Below are 19,775 nucleotides of genomic sequence, written 5' to 3' on the forward strand. Positions count from 1 at the left end.
CTTTTTTCTTCTTTGTACAATGAGCGCTGTGAAAATGCCCTGCCTCCTTTCCTGAATTACTGTAAAGTCAGGCATATGAATGAACAAATGTACCTCAGTGATTTAGTCTCTCTGCAAATAAGGTTAGTATGATCTAAAAAAGAATGTTGGCAAAAATTTCATCACCCACATATCCAGCCATGGTGTAAACTACTAGAAACCCTTACTTGCCTCTGCTCACTTTTTAAAAAAACTACACTGGAAAAGAAGAAATGGGTTTGTGCGGCAGCATCACAAAAAAGGATCATACTTTGACTCAGTTATGAGGAGGAATTGAATTTGCTGGTGCTGCCAACATGTGCCAAATGTGTCTCTCAGCTTGCTCCATCAGTTAACAGGTGTTCAGTGGCTGGCGAGAAAGGAGAGAGAGCCTCCCTCCAATTTGCCTGTCTTTCACTTGTCATGGGTTTTGACAGGCGTTTTGCAGTTCTCTGTGACACATTCTAAGCACGGCTGCACAGCATGCTGCTTACAGCAGCCCAAGTCAAGGAACTCTGAAAATGCTGTCTGTGAGTCTCTGCTTGGTGACGTGCCCAGAGTGCTGGTAGTCCATCCTCTTGTATGTCTACATCATTCATCCTCTTCATGGGTGGGCACACTGCTCAAAAGTTTGTACCACTTGTGAATAGGCTCTTTTCTGGGTTAAATGTTTTGACTTTTGTCACTGTTTAATGGTTGCAACATTTCTTTGAGATATTCTTTGTCTATATGCGTATCTATATTATAATTATTGTCTGACTTCTCAACTCCTTGAAGTAGGATCCCAACAATAACCTAACACACACAGAAGAGGGTCTAGTGTTGAATGGTGAATTTTGACACATTAAATTTTTAAAGAGTTTATTTGAGCAGTGATTCATAAATCTGGCAGTGCAAACCACTGGTGGCTTGGGCCCCACAGAAGGGCTAAGAAGACCAAACTTTATAAGGTGTTTAGGGAGGCAAGACAAAGAAATATTTGACTGAAGGGAAAAGTCCCTTTTGGAGGTTAGTTGGCAGTTTCTGATTGTTTCAGTTTCACTTGTCTGGGATATGACAACCGTTTATGTAGGAACCCAACATGATGAACTGTCTTACCCTAATGGCCTCTAATTAACTATGTTAACACTGGCAGTTAGCAAGGGCTAATAAATTTGTATTGAACTGAGTCCTAATATAATGTATCTAAGTACCTGAAAATGCAGTTTCCTTGAAGAAAGTAAGGGTAGCTTTCTCCCACTCATTGAAATCTTCTTGGTGATAACATGGTCAGAATATGGACTTCAGCCTAAAGGCTGTACTGTGTTCTTTCGCCTTTGCATATAAGTACATAGTATTTTAATATAATATCAAGGAGCTGGGTACAGTGCAGGGTTCAAATGCTTGCCTAGGATGTGTGAGGTCCTGGATTTGATATCCAGCACCACACACACATAATCAAATAATTTCAGGCATTGAACAGAATGTGCATTTTTACTGGTGTGCTTTGCCCACTCACTGATACATCATTTCTTTGCTGAATCTTTTTGTTATTCTAGACCCAGCCTGCATGACATAAAGTGTTTAATTCAATCCATGTTACAGAACCAGTATTATGCAGGGTGACTTTTAAATTTTTGTTTTAAAGAGAATAAAACCAAGTAAAATAAAACAGAATAAAGCAGAGTCAATCAAAACAAAACAGTGTAAGTTAACAGGATTTCAAAATAAGGTAATAGGAAATCAACAATGGTTATCATAATGCTTCTTCTTGTCTTCAAAGCATCCCATAACTTCACACATAGTAAAATCAAACAAAACAGAAACAGTAGAACCAATAAAAACAAAACAGTTAATGCAACACAGGACTTCAAAACAAGTTAATAGTAAATCCAAGATGGCTACTATACTTTGTTATCTTCAAAATAGCTGCCCATGCCATCAGATAACACAAAATTAAACAAGATAAAATAGAATAAAATCCAAGCCTCCCCCCCCAAAGAAAACAATGAGAATGACAGAAGATTTAGAAACAAGATAATAAGGAAACAATGGCCACCACCTTCAGAAGGAGATCCCCAACATATGCAACATTGTGTACTGTTATCTTCTGAATAGATGATCAGACTCTTGGCTTTAGATCTGCAAAATCAGTGAAACACTAAACCTACATGCATTAAATTGCATCTTACCTCATTACCTATCATCACAGCCTGTGCTTCTCCAGATCAGCGGGTCACTTATAGGGGTCATGGGGAGGAACATTGGCTCTTCTTGTCTACCTGCCTGTGCACTGGAAGGGGCTGGTGTCTGGCTCTGCTCTGGTCAGCCTGCCCATGGTTCTGACTCACAGAAGGTCTTGGCTCTGGTTGACTTCTTGTTCTCCTCCCCCATAGTCCATGAATTACAGGGTGAAACTTAAAGATTTTCCTATTTGAGTTCTTTGGAAACACAAAGAGACACCCTCCCTGTACGTGCACATGCGCACACACGCGCGCACGCTCGCGCGCGCGCGCGCAGACACACACACACACACACACACACAAACATATGCATGTACACAAGTAAAATCCCCACCAGCACCAATTCCTTTCCTTCAGTTTCCCATACTTCTGAATGCCTGGCCATCTAGTCATGCAGCTTAGGAAAGGATTATCATATTTCATGCTTTAGGGTTTGATCTGATCACCAAAGGATCAAGGAAGATCTCCTTCCTCTCCTATAGAATTGTTTGTTTAACCAAGTGCACTAATTGGGGTGAGAGGTTGCTAAATTCTTGTGATGCACCAGGTACTTGCAGCTGCAGTATGCTAGGGTATCGACCTGTAGAGCAATGGTCAGATATTCTGTGGGAGCTTTAAATGGTTATTGTGGAAAGTGCTCTTTCTCTTTCTTTTTCCTTCCTTCCTTCCTACCTTCCTTCCTTCCTTCCTTCCTTTCCTCTGTCTCTGTCTCTCTCCTCTCTGTTCCCCATTTCTCTATCATTTGGAATGAAGACAGCATATTTCTGTTAAACAAAGATGGGGATTGAGTGGGGGATTGAGTGATGGGGATTCCCTTAGTGCTGAAGGGAAATTTAGAAATAATCTGGTCTGATCATCTTACTTTACAGAGGATAAAAGGTATGTTTCAAAATGTGAAGTGGCTTGTCCAAGAAAACATTAGCAGCCAGGGGCAGTACTGAGATTAGAATCTGGGTCTCAGGGTTTCAATCATGTTCTTTCCATTACATTACACTAATAATTGAGATATGCTGACTAAAGGTCAGTCAGGTTCAGTCACATGTGAGGGTCATTAAACTTAGTGTTAGCCTAGGAGAGTTTAAAACACAGATAGGTAAGCTCTACCCTCAGGGCTTCTGATTCTGTAGAAAAAGCATCTGGAAGGAACTAAAAACTTGCATTCCAAATGAGTTCTCAAGGGATATCTACTAAGAGTAGGTTTGATCTAGAGATCAAATCTGGAGACCTAAGACATAAAGTTACTAAGCCCAAGAAATATTTCTCTTTCTTCTATTATTTATTCAGGCTTTTATCACTCATTCATCAAATGTTGATTGAACACTACACTGATGAGTCCATGTGTATCAGTAAGCAATTACTAAGCAGTCTTTAAAATGCAGTGACAGAATCAGTACAGTTAATGAGTGCAGTTCTAAAGGTAACCAAAGAGGAGACTTCCAGGAAGCCTTCACAAGAGAGGCAATATTTGGGCAGGGACATGAAGGAAAAATGGGATTTCTCCAGATGAAGTAGGAAGGAAAGGATAGCCTGGCTTAAACAGCATGTACAAAGGCATGCAAAATGATATTTTAGAGAGAAATGGCAAGACAGACAGGAACATGAGGTGTGAAACAGAAGTCAGAGAGTAGAAAATGAAGATATAAAGGCACTGAGGTAAACTACGGAAAGGCATCATACAGCCTGCCAGAGAATCTCGGGTTTTTTCTGTGTGTAGCAAGTTTAACATTAATTCTGGCAATAGTGGAGGAGACAAGAGGAGTTCCTTGGAAGCTAGAGAAATTAACAATCTGTTTTAGCAATGTGTATGAAAAATAGTATCTAGACCAAGACAATAGTGGTGGAAATGAGGAGGAAAGAACATTAAGGGCTTAAAATAATCAGGACTTGTTAATAGATTATAAGAATGAGTAAGCAGAGAGTCAGGTAATTCCAGCATTTTTAAGTTGGTCAGCTGATGAGATGGAAATGCTAAGAGAGACAGAAAATAGAGAAATAGGTTGGAGGGAGGCAATAGGTTCACTGGGGACTTTTGGGGACTCTGGTGTCTGAAGACATGTAGGGCTATTTTTCTCTGATTGGTAGAGATGCTTTGGTCTGAGTATGAACTGAATGAGTATGAATTTGAGATTCAGAAGAATGGTTAAAGGAAAGGATGGATTTTGAAGTAAAGTCATGGAAGGACTCACAGTTGAGATGAATTACTTGTCTTAGATTAATACATGAATTGCTATCAAGTGATAAGTGAGACCACCTGTTATAAAGAGTAAGAAACCAATAACTTAATTATACTTATTTGAAGGATAACCAAGAAAAAGTGAAAATCTGAATTTAAAATTTCTATTTCTGATGCCTACTTGAGAAAAGGTTTGAGTCCACGACTGATTGGGCTGGTTGCTTTGGACCTGTAGAGGAAGTCCATTCACCTCATGGAAAGCTTGAAAGTCAGAGAGGTACAAAAACCCCGTAGCCCGCTTTGATGGAATGCTCACAATGACTTAAAATCTGCCTCTAGGATGTCCCAATAGTACCAAATAGGGGATTAAGCCTTCATCACATGGATCTTTTGGGGACATTAAGATCTAAACTACAGCAGACACTGAGAAGAAACACTTGTATCAACACATTTGCAGTTAGTGCTCTTGGCCAAGCCACTACTGATTCATCACTTGAAAATTTCCTTGGACAAAGTATTTACTGCTCCAGGCCTCAGTTACCTAACCAGTAAAACTGATTGCTGAGGTTAAATAAAACAATTCATGTAAAGGATGTAGCATAATGCTTAGCATACTGTTATGCCTTATCTCTCAATGTCCCTCAAAGCCTCGTGTGCTCCCAGGTAAGGCTTTTGGGAAGTGGTTGGATTATGGTGTGTGACACTGAATTAAGGGTTTGTGATAACTGGGTAAGTCCACTTACTGGTTCAACATAGTTCTGCATAGGGACAATGGGAAGTCCCACTCAGGGCGTTGGTGGCACAACCAATAGACTTGTAGCCTAGACAGAATAGAGGAGGGCTCATCGCTTGCTGACTGTCATGCTACAGACTGTTTCTCTTCTGCTATGCCCCTCTGCCTAGGATCCAGAAGTCTATTGCCTGAAGTCTCTACAAACTGTGAGCTAAAATAACTCATTTGTATCTTAGTTACTTTTTACTTGTTGCTGAGACAAAATACCTGAAGCCCAAAGCTGGGAAAGAAAAGGTTTATTTCTTACAGTTTTTGGAGGTTTCAGTCCACACTCAATTGGCTCCAAAGCAGGCGGGCATGGCTGGGCTGCAGTTAATGGTGGCTGCAAACAGCAAGCAGGAACCAGCAAAGAGCAAGACACACCTTCTTCCTGCCATTACATCACATTCTGGCTCCACCCCTATGTGGGTGTAGCACTGACACTATCAATCCAAGCACTAGACAATGAACCAATCATAAATGCACAATGCAAACTCATGAGGCCTGGGGGCCACAGACATAAATCATGACAATTTGTATTCAGCATTTTGTCCCAGCAATGAAAAAGTAACTAAAACACACATTTTAAAAGGGTACTAAAATATTTTTAAATACTGTATTTAGCAGTGGAACAATTTAGAGAAACCACTAATCAAACAAATGGCCTCCTCTTGGTACTTCAATATCTATTATAGTAACGTGTATTTAGTGTAACATGCCTACTGTAACTAAGAAATCACAAATACTCCTGGTTCTTTGTGTTAAGTTTTCTATTGCTATGCAACAAACTACCAGAAACTCAGCAAACTCACATAAACTTATCACTTTATCATTTCAGTTTCATAGCATAACCAGAAACTCTGCATAGCATTTTACCAGGCTGAAATCAATGTGATGGCTGTGACTTTAGCTTCTCATAGAGCCCTCTTCTAAATTCACAAGTTCACAAAAATCTCATTGCTGGCAGTTGAAGAATCAAGGTCCTCATTTCCCTTCCAGCCGTCATCTGAGCTCTACACTCAGCAATTTCAGGCTGTCTACAGTTTCCTACTCTGGAGTCCCCACTGGAAGTTCATACGTATGTCTGCTTTCTTCCCAGTCAACGAAGAACTCCTGGGGCATTGAATCACCCTCATGCTTTTAATTTCTGGCTTACTTGGCTGACCTCGAAAGCAAGTTTTAATGGGGTCATATCATCTGGCACCTTAATTACATCTGCAAAATCTTTTCACAGCAGCATCCAGAATGGTGTCTGAATAACTGAGGTATGTGTACATGAGGGGGTTGGTTGGGAACCTTAGGGACCATAAGATCCTGCCTAACACATTCCTAAGCATAGGCAAACTCAGTCACAAGACTGAGCAGTGATTTTTAGTGGCTCTGCTGCATTTAACACTTGACCCATTGTTATTTCTCTACTCAATTTATATTTGAATGACAATCTGTTGAGTATCTGAAAGGTCAAGAGACATGAGTTTTAGAAAAGTGGCATATTTTTGCCCTGTGCTCTTAGAATACCTCTGAATGATGTGTGCAATTATGTGTCTTTCACCTCTGACTCTGTACCCCAACACCTATATAATCACTGGATCAAGGCAAGGATTTAATCTGTCACTTTAAAAAACAACTGTTTCCACTCAGAATTGCTTATTATTCCTTTCTTCAAGATTTGAGTGATGTCAGGTTGATCAATGTAGTCTTGGTGATAAATCAGTTGAAGCCAGGTCTGGTGTGAGGGAATACTTGAAAATGTACTTGCCCTGAACATATATTTAAGAGAATTATATTTTATGTTGTTAAGTCAACTGGTTTTAATTGAGGAAATTCCTACTTTGGACACTGTGAGGCTGAGAAACCAGCAATAAAAAGGAGCAATGAGCCAATATTAATGCAGGGTGGAGGTGAAGGGCAAATCAGGATTGAGATGTTCAGTTTCCAGGGTTACCAGAAACCAATGTCTCTAGAAAAACTCAGCCAGCTTTCATCTGAGAACTTCTGAGATTGGCTTGCATTTGGAACCCAGTAGGGCTGCCAGCAAAACAGTTCAGCAATTCATCTAGGAAAAAAGAAATCTCTTATCCCACTCTATCAAGATCCCTGGGGTGAGGAGCGTCAATTTATTTGGGTCCTTTAATAGTCACATATACTGCTAGCTCTATGTGTGATGCAAGATTAATCAATGTAATACACAAGGGGAGTAAGAGATGGTATGTTATCTTCAAATGCCAGTTTATATGCACAGTGTAAAGCTTAAGCAAACAGATACCTTGAAAACTGATAGAAATGCCAGTGTTTACGTGTGTATTCACACTTTGGTTTCTGGTTCCCAAGGAAAACTGTAAGAATATTTTTGTACTTTTTCTCTCTTCTTCCTACTACGGGAATTATAAACCTTCAGAGACTCATTTCCATGCAGTAAAAGGATTTTAAAGTTCGTAAGTCATAATTAAGTTGGCATCCTTACACTACTGATTTTTGAGTCTTTTTTCTGTTCACCTCATGTCATCCACAATATAAAGGAAGAAAATGAGGAAAATATATGTACTTTCTATATTGTAGGATTAAAGAGATGTCTTTTCCCCGAAACCTTTCAGTGAAGATCAGATTCATCCCTAAAACTCACTAGGATTTTTGTTTTAGCAAAGATAGAAATCAAATTTTGGAGCATATTAAAAAAAAAAAAAAGAAAAAGAAAAACAACCTATTTGATTAGAAATTCTAACCTTTTTTATTTTGCTTTTTCCTACTTAACAGCCTACAGACATGACAGAATGATATTTTGGTCATACCCAGTTGAAGCACTCCTCCAAATTGGGGAAAACCAAATACAACCGGTGAGCAAGAAAATATATTTAGAAAAAGCTCATATTACGTATTTACACATAAAATTTAAGAAAAACATCAAAGGAATGTTGTAATTATGGCACATCTCATTTTATTTCATTTTACTACACTTTACAGAGACTGCATTTTTTAATAAATTGAGTTTGTAGCAACCCTAACATGATCAAGTCTATCAGTGTCTTTCTCCAACATCATGATCTCAGTGTCTGAGTCATGTTAAGGTAAATCTCACAATATCTCATACTTTTTCATTATTGCATCTGTTATGGTGATACGTGATCAGCAGTGATCTTTGATGTTAATGTGTAATTGCTCTGAGGTACCACTAATCATACCTATATAAGATGGTAAACTAAATTAAAAAACCTGTTTTTACTGTTTCAAAAACTAGCTATTCCCCAACTTTCTTCCTCTCCTAGGGGCTTGATATTAATTAGTAACCAAAGACACTGAAGTGAAGTCACATATTTCTCACTTTCTATCAAGTCAGAAATTACTAAGCTTTATAAGGAAGCTAATGTTGACAACTAGGTCAGGCAGAAAGCTAGGTCATCTTGTACCAAGCTTTTAGCGAAACTATGAATGTAAGGAAAAAGTCTTGAAAGAAATTTGAAAAGGATACATCAGTGAACATAATGAGAAGATAGAATAGCCTTCCTGACAGGAAGTTTTGACTGGATAGGTTGGCCTATGCCTATAATATTCCTATAACCTCAGCACTCTTGGAGGTTGAGGCAAGAGAATCACAACTTTAAGCCCAACCAACCAATTCAGTAACTTAGTACAATCATGTCTGAAAACATTTAAAAGTACTTGGACATAGCTCAAATGGCCATATTTTCATAAGTCATAACTCAATCTATAGTAAAGCTGTCCTCTCAATTCTGTGAGCTGTAGAACATAACATTGAAACTAGCAGAGATTTACTGAGGGGTTGTAAGGAAGCTATTTCTATAATGTACAAGTGCAACTTGAAGGAGCCAGTGCTGACACAGAAATTACAGCAAGTTATTTAGATCTCAGATCACTGATGAAGGTAGTTATAGTAAACAAGGTATTTTCAGTGTAAACAAGAATAACCTTATATTGGGAAAAGATGCATCTGGGACTTTCATAGACGAAGAGAAGTCAACCGCAGCTCAAAGCTTCAAAGGACAGGCTGAGTCTTTTGTTAGGGGTTAACGTAGCCGGTGACTTGAAGCCAACTTACTTACAATTCTGAGTCTTCTGGGAATTTTGAGAATTACACTAAATCTATTCTATGCTCTATAAGTGCAACACATGGATGATAGTACATCTACTTACAAGGTGTTTCAGTGAATATTTTAAGTTTACTTTTGAGACCTACTGCTCAGGAAAAAACGATACTATTCAAATTATGGCTTATTCATAGTGCCTTTGGTAACTCAAGAGCTCTGATGGAGACACATAAGACTGTTTTCATGTCTGCTAACAATGTACATTAGCCCATACATCAATAATTCTGATCTTCAAGTTTTATTAACACATTTCATAAGGCTATAATTTGCCATAGTGATTCTTCTAATGGATCTGGGCAAGGTAAATTGAAAAGTTTCTGGAAAAGATTCATAATTCTAGATGCCACTAACATCATTTGTTATTCATGAAAGGAGGCCAAAAGATCAACAATATGTAAGAGGTTAATTCCAACCCTTACAACTTGGAAGGGTTCAAGACTTCAGTACTGCAGATGTGGTAGAAATAGCGAGAGAACTAGAATTAGATATAGAGCCTGTAAATGTGACTGAATTGCTACAATCTATCACACAATTTTAACAATAAGGAATTGCTTCTGATGGATGAGCAAAGAAAGCGCTTCTCTATAATGATGCTACAAACACTGCTGAAATGACAACGGATCTGCTACATTACACATTCTTAATTGATAAAACGGTGGCATAGTAGAAGAGGACTGCCTCCATTTTGAAGAAGCTCTGATGTGAGAAAGAGAAATATACACTGCATGCTATAGAATAAGCTTTTTGTGAAAGAAACAAATGATGTGTAGTTCATTAGTGTTTTATTTTTAAGAACTGTTACAGCCACCCCAATTTTCAGCAATTACCATCTCAATCAGTCAACAACTATTAATAAGGCAAGATCATTCACCAGCAAAAAGATTACAACTTACAAAAGGCCAAGATGACTTTAAGCATTTTTTAGTAATATATTTAATGCTTTTAGACACACTATTGCCCTTGTGAACCAGCAATACAGTGTATATGTAACTTGTGGATGCTATGGAAACCAAAGAATTCACACATCACTTTATCACAGTGGTCTAAACCCAACCCACAGCACCAGGGCTGCTATATATAAGTTTAAGAAGAATTAACATTAAGTTAGGCTTTGGTGATTTTGGCTTAACCTAAGAAAACAATCAGATTACAACTGTCCATTACCAGAATGGTTTGCTTTCTAAAATTTGGACAACTTGTCTTCATCTGTATCGTATGGAATGGCCATGTGTGACCAGATTTGGTCTATGATCCCTACCAATTTAAAATTTACACATTCATTAAAGGGTTAAGCACTTCTACATACTACAACAAAGTTAATAGCCTTAAAGGTGCTACTTGCTCAACATGACATTCTAAACTTAATTTTGACAGCTAAACTTGAGTTCATCTTCCTTTTAAAAAATACCTACCTATACTTTTATAGATAACTCAGTTACTGAGAAAAAAAAAAAACAAAAACACTAGTATCAAGCACTGACTTTCCTTAGAAACGAATTCTGAGTCTATATCTTAAAAGCCTCTTAATTTCATCATAGAAATATTCTGGTACTTGAGAAAATAGAACAAAAGTCTTTTGTTTTTACTAGATTCTGAACTCAACTACTTTGGCAGTTAAGTCTTTATTGTATGCTGGAACTTGTAACTGAATCATAAAAAGTTAATTCTTGCTTTCTTGGAGTCATCCTAGTTCTGAAAGACTAGAATAAGCAAACAAGCAAGTCCTAGCTTCAACACTGACTTGAATGAAATCACTTGGACTCTTGCATTTTAAGGTTTATTACTGAAATAATGAATCGGTCTAGTTGTGACGCTCTCATGAGGTGATGGTCTGACAATGCCTTGGAAAGTATGAACAGTATTCAAATTTAGTTCTGCATGCAGTCCTAGGGTTAGACCCAATTATAGGAGAATCAAAAAGAACTACTTATAATAGCTCACTCCCCATTGGTTTATAAATTCTATTTTATAAAACATTATAATTTAAATTATATTTAAGAATAATCTAAACTATACTTTGTCCAGGAAACAGGGCCATTTTCCTAGGATTTATTGGTTCCCATGTAACTTGAGAAAAAAGCCACACATACTCACAGGCAAAGAATGACAACCAATGTTTTTAATGTCCTTTCAGTCTTGTAGCATCCGAAATAGTGAAGTCTATCCATATTTGTGTATGTCCAGAAAATTCATAAACCTCATGCTTGATCTATGTCAGTGGGCCAGGGACAGAACAGGACTTCACTGATGGTACTTCAAGCAACGCGGTAGCCCTTCCCCTTCGGGTCTGTCAGGATAATTATACCCCAACAGCCAATGCCTAGGAAAAAACAACAGTGTCCCATATTTAGTTTACTAGGTGCTTCATACAAATCATCTTATTTAACCCTCAAACTTCTGGAAACTGTACTACCACTACATCTTGCTTAGAGGAGCTTAGAGAAAAGAAAAGTTCAGAAAGCCAAAAGAGCAGCCCATTCCCCTCTCCCCCACGCACACACATCAATTAACGAAAGTAACCGACTTAGACAACCTAGTTAATTAAGAAATTGGAAAACTGAAAATTTTACATACTCTAACAAATTGGAAAAGCTACAAGAATCACGCCTTCTTATTGGAAGGTATCCTGACAATCACTTAATGATCTATCAATCAGAAATGTGTGCATCAGAGTGGTACATTAAGTATGAGGCTTTGAACTCACATCTAAAACAGGGTCTCAAAGCTTAGTTTCTTAAATCAAGGTAAAGTGCTCGTGCTCTGGCTTTCTCCAGGATCTGGAGAAAAACCACCGACTTTGGGGCAGGGCAGTATGAAAAGCCAAATCTGTCACTTCCTAACTAACTGATCTCTCTGCTTCAGTTTGGTCATTAGAAAAACGTTTTCTGTTGTTTTTTTTTCAGGCGCTCCAACAACTTCTGCCCGCGTCTGCACTTCACGCGAGGTGCCCCCGCCACGTGACACTCCCGCGCGCCTCAACCCTACCCACGTGGCTGCTTCTTTCCCTCCTCTCCCCACCGCCCAGACCCAGTGGCTGCCCGGCTCTCACAGATGCCGATGGTCATTTTTGCAATAGTCCCGGGACCCGGGGCGTATCCCAGCTTCAAGGGCCTCCGCGCCACTAAGTACACGTAAGCGCCCGCCCCTATCAGCCCAAACCCGGACAGGAGGCGACAGCTCCAGCAGCTTTTAAGCAACAACGGGGTTTGCACCGGAGAGAGCGGCACTTCCGAAGCATCGGGTGCCGCAGGGTTGGTAGAGCGGGAGCCTTCACGAGGGACAGGGAGCTTCGAAGGATCTAAAGAGTCAAGTGGCCGGGTAAGCGAAGAACCCATATTCCGGATCCCGGCCCCGCCGTAAGAGCCTTCGCTGAGATCTAACGTAAAAGCAGCCGGAAAGCAGAGCGCCGGAGCGTTGCGCCAGAAGGAGCCCCGGGCCTGCAGGGAAATGTAGTTCTAATCTACGTCGAAAGAGACCAGGGAGGCGGAGCTATTGTACACTTCTGCTACAGCAACCAATTGGGTGGCAGAGACTGAACCAGTCCCAAACCCTTATTGTTTTAAGGGTATTGTCTTCGTTTGCTTTCTAAATGTCTCAACCTAAAGCCGCCTTTGAAAAGAAATGTGAGTCTCTTAAGATTTGTGCCTAATGCAGACTGTTAGGTACGGGCATATTGCTTCGCCTGCCTTAGGCCTGTGAATTAAAAAGTTGTTTTATATATTCTTAACTAGATTATATCCTAGATACTTTGCTAACCAGTTATCTGCATGATGCCATTTCTTAACTCAGTGCGGCAGTTTTCTGCGTACATAGCTAATCTGGTTAAATGATATAGACATAGTTAAAACAATTTCTGTGGAGTCAAATCTCTTGAACTGTACAGCACATATTGTGAAAAGAAATATGCAAATGTGATTAAGGTATTAAAAATTGATTTGAATTACCTGGCTAAATACTTTCGATATCTTGATCTTTATTTTTAAAGACATGCTATCAATTTGATCATATACATAGTATTTTTTCTTTGAGACCCCTGTAGAAAGTTCAATTCAAAATCAGATTCATAGATTTGAGGAGTTAAAGTTAAGACTTATTCTTGCAAGTTTAAATCTTATCATCCAATACAATGACCTTTCATCCTGATTGCATCTTTGCAAGTCAACTTCTGTATCATACATGACCAACTCATTTCACCTTTCATTTTCTTTGGATAAAGCCCGGGGTGAATCTTGTGCCTGGCTGGCCTCAGGGGATTACTGGTAAGAAAGACATTTAGACTTTAAAGATTGTTTCTGTTAGAAGAAATGGATAAAACAGAACTACAATTCCCAACTTTTTCTCCTTTAGATTAGCTTAAAGATTAACATGATGAAAGGAAATACACTATGCCAAGTTGTAAAACAGGATATAACGTTTGAGAAGGCTGAAAAGGGCAAAAATAAAGGCATGAAGAGACAGATAAAAATAAAATAGAACACTGGGTTGGCCTACTACTTATTTTCAAAGATGCCTGTCCATATATATATATATATATATATATATATAGAGAGAGAGAGAGAGAGAGAGGTGATATAGCTATACTTACCTCTGAATATCTATGTGTATATTTTCTGTAAATATTTAGCCATAGTTTTATATATATATATATATATATATATATATATATATATAAATATATATCCATATGTTACGTTTCAGAAAAACAAACGTTTGGGAAATTTGGCTTTATCACTGTGAGCCAACCATGGAACACAGATAATATTAGCCTTTCTGATCCTCAGTTACCTCCTGTATAAAGTGAGACTTGGACTAGGTGGTTTCTTGCTGATTTAAAAATGTTATTATTAAGAACATCTCTTCCATTAACACTGTGCTCTGGCTTTCTTCAGGATCTGGGAAAAAACTACTGACTTTGTAGCAAGACATATTATACAAATTCAATAGTATTTCACTTAGAAATTCATAGTTTGTGGCTTCTCGCTATATCTGATATAACATTCTATTCTGTATGTAATTTCTTCTTTATATGTAGAAAATCACCATTTGACAGTGTTTACCAAACACTGAGATCACATACCCCTATAGATTTAAAAAAAGGTTAAGATCATACTAGCATTTATTCCATATAAACATTTGACATGGTTTGATTATTTTGACAAAACAGTTCCAAACCCTTTCTTTCTAGGTTTGTGTTAATTAAAATTTTGAGTTAATTTAGGAAAAATTGACATCTTTCTAATGTTGTCTCATCTAAGGACATGGAATGCCTTTTCTCTTGTTCGCATACTCTTTTGGATTTCTGTGTAACATTCTTTCAGACACTTTATCCTTTAGGTTGCTCTTGAAAGTAAGGGATTGTTTTCCTATTGTACCTTGTTATTGTTAAGTATAAGAAGGCTCCTTATTTCCATAAATCCTAATATTGAATAATCAATGCAGTGTTGATTAAGCTTAACTGTCAACTTGATTGGCCTTGAGATGCCTAAAGGAATAATAAAGCACACTTGTGATGTATCTGGTGGGTCATGGAGGTGTGGGCGTGGAGTCTCCATCTGGTCCCTGGCCCCTTCCTTTGTGTTACTTTTCTTCTGTGCTCTGTTGCCTGGTCACCATGCACTCAACAGGTTTGCTGCACCACACTCTTCTGCCATGATATATCTGCCTTTGTAGGTGGAAACACATCCTGCTTTCAGATATAGGTGTCAGCTAAGGGAAAGCTGGCTAATATAAGAGCATTTTGGTAACCCTCTGAAATATTGCCAACAGTTCTGTTTTTTATTCAATCCTTGGTGACTTGGAGGTTTATTCATTACATACCTTTTTCAGAAAAACAATTTGGAAACATGTTTTCTTTTTTGTACTCTGAGTCAATTTAAATACAAAATTGTAATTTACTTTTTAAAAAAATGTTTTGCACAACTACCCTGTGAAATTGTCAGTTCATGCTTTTTTTTGGGGGGGGAGAAAAGAAATTTCTTTGACACTTTGCAGTTTTGAAAACTGAATTTTCTGTTGGCAATAGTTTTGGTAAATTATGAGTTTCTGAATGCTGTCTATTTAATACTAATTTTCAAGTTAGTTTGCACTGAATTCAGAAAAAAAATTGCATGGAATTCCTTTATTTATTTATTCAGAGGCAGTATCTTTCTATATAGCCCAGGCTGGCCTCAGTCTCCCAAGTGCTAGGATCATAGGTGTGTACCACCACACCTGGACCATTTTTTATTCTTCATTATATATTTTTTTACTTCTCTTTATTTTCTTAATAAGAATCTGTGAAATAAAAAATCATGCAGGCCCTACACACCTGGATCTGGCCCTGTGCAAGTCTGCAGGGACTGGATCTTAACTTGTGTGTGTCCTCTCTGGCTGGACAGCAGTGCCCAGTGCGTGTACGCTGAGAAGGAGGTGTCACCTCTATTTCTGGCCTGTTCAGCACCTCAAATGCTCCATGTGGAGTCAGGTGCCAAAGGATGTCAGATAGGCTGAATTCGTGTTTCCCAAAGTCGAGAATGAATTCTAAGGAGGTTAAGAGAAGAAAAATTGGGGGGGGGGGGATAGGAATAGCACCTGAGAGACAGGAGGGGCTCTAAATACATTGCCCTCCTTTTATTAATCTGTTATATACCTTATTTGGGAAAAGAAACTTTTCATGCAATTAAATTAAGGATAGTGAGATCAATTATGATCAATTATTGGGTAAGGTCCTATATTTAATCCCAAGTATCCTTATGAAAGACAAGCAGAGAGTGAATATATACAGAAGAGAAGGCATTGTGACTGCGGAAGCAGAGATGGGGTCACATACATACAAGTCAAGGATGTTGGCAGCCGCCCTACGCTGGGAGAGGTGAGGAACAAATTACCCCCAAAAAACCTCCCGAGGGGACTTGACCCAAGTGACACCTTGATTTTGGATTCTGGCTTCTAGAATTATAATAGAATAAATTTTTGTTATTTTAAGCCATTAAGTTTGTGAAAAATTGGTACAATAGCTATAGAAAACTAATACATGCACTTCATTAAACTTTTCTGTGCTCTGCATTGATGAGCCCTAGCTAAGACAGCAAAGTATCACTTCTTGGTATATTCTTTCCTCTGTCTTTCTGTCTTTCTGTCTTTTTCTTTCTTTCTTTCTTTCTTTCTTTCTTTCTTTCTTTCTTTCTTTCTTCCTAGGTTTTTGAGTTACTCCATTCCATTGTTTTATGACCCTGACTATTGCTGTAGAGGATTCTGAAACCAGAGCAACTCATTTTTAATGTATGTGACAAGATATTTTTGCCTGAGTGTCCAAATCATTTTCTTTCCTCCTCCCTTCTTATATTTAAGGAACTCCACCTTAAATACGTAATTTTTGTCTGCTCATTTGTAAGTGGAGATCTTTGAAAACATCATTTCTAGTGTATGATTCTCCTGACTTATTCTTCCTACTGAAATAAAAAATGGATCCTTTAAAACATTCCCCTAAGTTTCTATGGTGAGCCTCAATTTCTAAGAAAGAAAGAGACTTGAGCTTGTGATTTCCACAGCAGAGGGATGAGGGCTACATCTTTCTCCAAAGTCTGTTGGACTTCGTTTGCATATGATTTTTGCCACCCCTCCAGAAAGTGCAGTCGCTGCTCCATATGAGGATCCTTTTATCATTCCAATGATAAATGGGCTTGTCTGTACCATGTCAGCTCATAGGTTCAGAAAGATATATGATCACCCTTCTGTGACAAGAAATAGCCTCTACATGTTTCCCTGAAACAAATAGTCTGTTTTTCTTCTTTGTTGATGAGTGTGTTTGAGAGAATCTTCATTTTTCCTAAGGGTATTAGGGTGGACAGTGGCTGCAGTGGTGGGCTGTGGATCAGGAACATGGAGGAGGAATATCAAGAGAATGTGCCATGCTGTGGCTCCTTCCTTATGCCCTGGGAGCCTAAAGTGGCCACCCCACTTCTTCTTCTTGTGCTATTGCCCATATTGGCCTGTCCTTTTGATATTTGCTCTATCCCCATTTTCTTGAGAAATTCCAAAAGTATATACTACTATATATGCTTTACTTTTTCATTAATTCTTTTCATATTTATTGCTTGATACATTTATGGAAATGCCTTTTCTCTTTCATAGTCCTGTTTCTATCCTTGTAACGTAATGTAATGGTCTCATTTTTTTCCTCTAAGGCTTTTATTAAGCTCTGACAACTTGTATTTTATCTTCTCCTGCTATCTCATTCCTGAGATCTTTTATTTGTGCTTTGAACTCTTGCTTCATAGATTTGATTAATCCCTAATGGGTTTAAAATTTGAGAAGAAATTTTGATCATGATTCTTATGTGATCTATGTTCGTATTTTTCTGCAATGATTTGTCATGCATCCACCATTTATTTTTCTTTTTTCCTATTACTTCCCTATTTTTTCTACATCTTTGACTGTCCTACTTTCGTTCTTTTAAAATTAAACATGTTCTAAAGGGCGAATTTTTCTCTAGCTACCAGGAAGGGATTTGATTAGACAGCTGAAACTGAGTTTCAGGCCAGCTGAGTCAAGGAGTGGTCAGGGGGTGGTGTGTGTGTTCACTTGGTCTCCTTGTCCAACAATGGAACGGCAGTTTTCAAAGTCTTTGCTTCTACACTGCCAAAGAGACCATGTGCTTCCCTTATATATGGCTTCTTGATGGGTTTTCTCTTCACTGTTGTCTTTTTTATTTTCCTTTCCTGGGTCAGAGCTGAGTCTATGAAATCTAGGCATTTAGGTTTTGCAACTTGAAGTACACTCTTCACCTCCAAGAATTATATAGTAGTAGTTCTGTAATCTGCAGCTTCAGTGCCTTTTCTCTGATATTTCCTTTCTTCAGCACATGCTTGCATAATCACCATGGCTATAGTGAGTTCAGGTGTACATACTGCAACGGAGCGTAATTAGAATTAGCAGATACTACTCTTAACCTACAGATGTGCATATTGCACTAGAGGCTCAACTGCCTCCATCTCTTGTAATTCGAGTGAGCAAACACTACTCATGACCTGTGTTAGTTATACAGAGTTAGAAATAAAACTTTAGTATATTTGGTAATGTAAAGCTGCTTGTTACTTTAACAAATTTCCCCTATTTTTGAGACAGAAGAGAAACACCTGCCTCTCCTACTTTTCCCATGCTGGTTGGAAGGGACATGACTTAGCCTGAAGCAGCTATGGCTCCTCTACCCTTCACTTCCCTTGCCTGTCCTCTTACCAGCAATGTACTGGAGGACTTGCTGAAGTGTCCTGCCAGCTTATTTAGAATACATTCTACTGTGGGCTGTTCCAATCAAAATGAATGCAGCTTGGCTCTCCTCTGCTCCTGTCACTGCAGATGTTGCTGCTGCCTCATTGAAGAAGGTTGTGGTGGGTGGTGGTAGTGGTGGTGGTGGCGTGTCTTAATGTAGCTAATATCAGGGAGGGAGATATATGGGTCCATTATTTACATTTCCAACCTCCTAAAAAGCCATGTAGCTGTGATAAATGCAGTTAGTCTTCATGAGAATTTTCTGGTTATAGCCCTATCATTTTCCTCAGGGACCCAAAGGTTTGTGAAATAGCTCACGTACTCCCACTCCTCCATCATGACAGCTGTGCTTGTCCTGGAGCCCTGCATCCTCTTGGACTAATCACAGTTCTGTACTTAGACCAGTCAGCAAGCTTATATTTCAACCAATTGCAGGCCTGCACTTGGACCAATCACAGGCCTGCAGCTGCTATATAAGCAGTACTCTCTCTATATTTCTTGGGTCAGTCCGAAGGGTTCCCTTCAGTGTACTGACCCCTTCCCTGTCCCATGCTGCGTCACAGACCTGTTAAAATAATGACTGGTTTGGTAATCTTATTAATTTGCTTGCCAAAAGTTCTGTAAATCTACTCAGGACTTTTATTAAGAGTAGTGTGGACTGTGTAGACCTGTCAAAAGAAAAAGCAATAAACATGGGCTGTTTGCCCTGAAGAGCTCCAGAGAACAGTATCCAGTGAAGAAGAGCAGCAGACATCAGCATCCAGCAGAGTCGACCTATGTATGGTGCCAGCAGTGGTGGGCACTGGCTGGCATCTATATTCACCACAGCCAGTGGGTCAACTGTTGGTATCCAGCACTATCCAGGTGTCATCTGGTGTCATCAGGGCTACCAGCAGAGCTATACTTTGCCAGTTCATGGTTTTCATCTGAATCCAGCAGAAGAACCTTCAACAAACAGGCAGCATTTTGACTCATACTGTTGCTCACAACTGGAATTTCTACCCTCAAGAGCATTTTGAAATCCGGGAAACATTTTTGGTTACCTCAGTGGCAGTGTACAGGGGCCAAGGGTACTAAATCTGTAGTAATGCTTACAACAGACCTACTCAATAAAGACTGCTTTGCCGGAAATGTCGATAGTATCCTCTATGAAAAATTCATTAATTAACTTTACAAGTATAGCCATGTTACTTTCCTGAAATTAATGCCTGCTTCTAAATCCTTCCCCCAAACAGATA

General features: G+C 38.8%; 1 protein-coding gene across 1 annotated transcript; it reads right to left on the bottom strand.

Annotated features, from left to right (window-relative positions):
- Positions 1-11,386: 11,386 nt before the first annotated feature.
- Positions 11,387-19,551, bottom strand: Dmac1 (distal membrane arm assembly component 1). Its single transcript, XM_023566044.2, has 4 exons — positions 19,428-19,551; positions 15,596-15,807; positions 12,338-12,743; positions 11,387-11,608 (listed from the first exon to the last, which is right to left on the bottom strand). Exons 1-4 carry the CDS (start codon positions 19,549-19,551, stop codon positions 11,544-11,546), a joined length of 807 nt encoding a protein of 268 aa, XP_023421812.2. The 3' UTR covers positions 11,387-11,543.
- Positions 19,552-19,775: the final 224 nt, after the last annotated feature.

The sequence above is a fragment of the Cavia porcellus genome, unplaced genomic scaffold (genome assembly GCF_034190915.1).
Source record: "Cavia porcellus strain 051 isolate PalLab524CR breed Dunkin Hartley unplaced genomic scaffold, mCavPor4.1 scaffold_1, whole genome shotgun sequence".
Taxonomy (NCBI): Eukaryota; Metazoa; Chordata; class Mammalia; order Rodentia; family Caviidae; genus Cavia; species Cavia porcellus.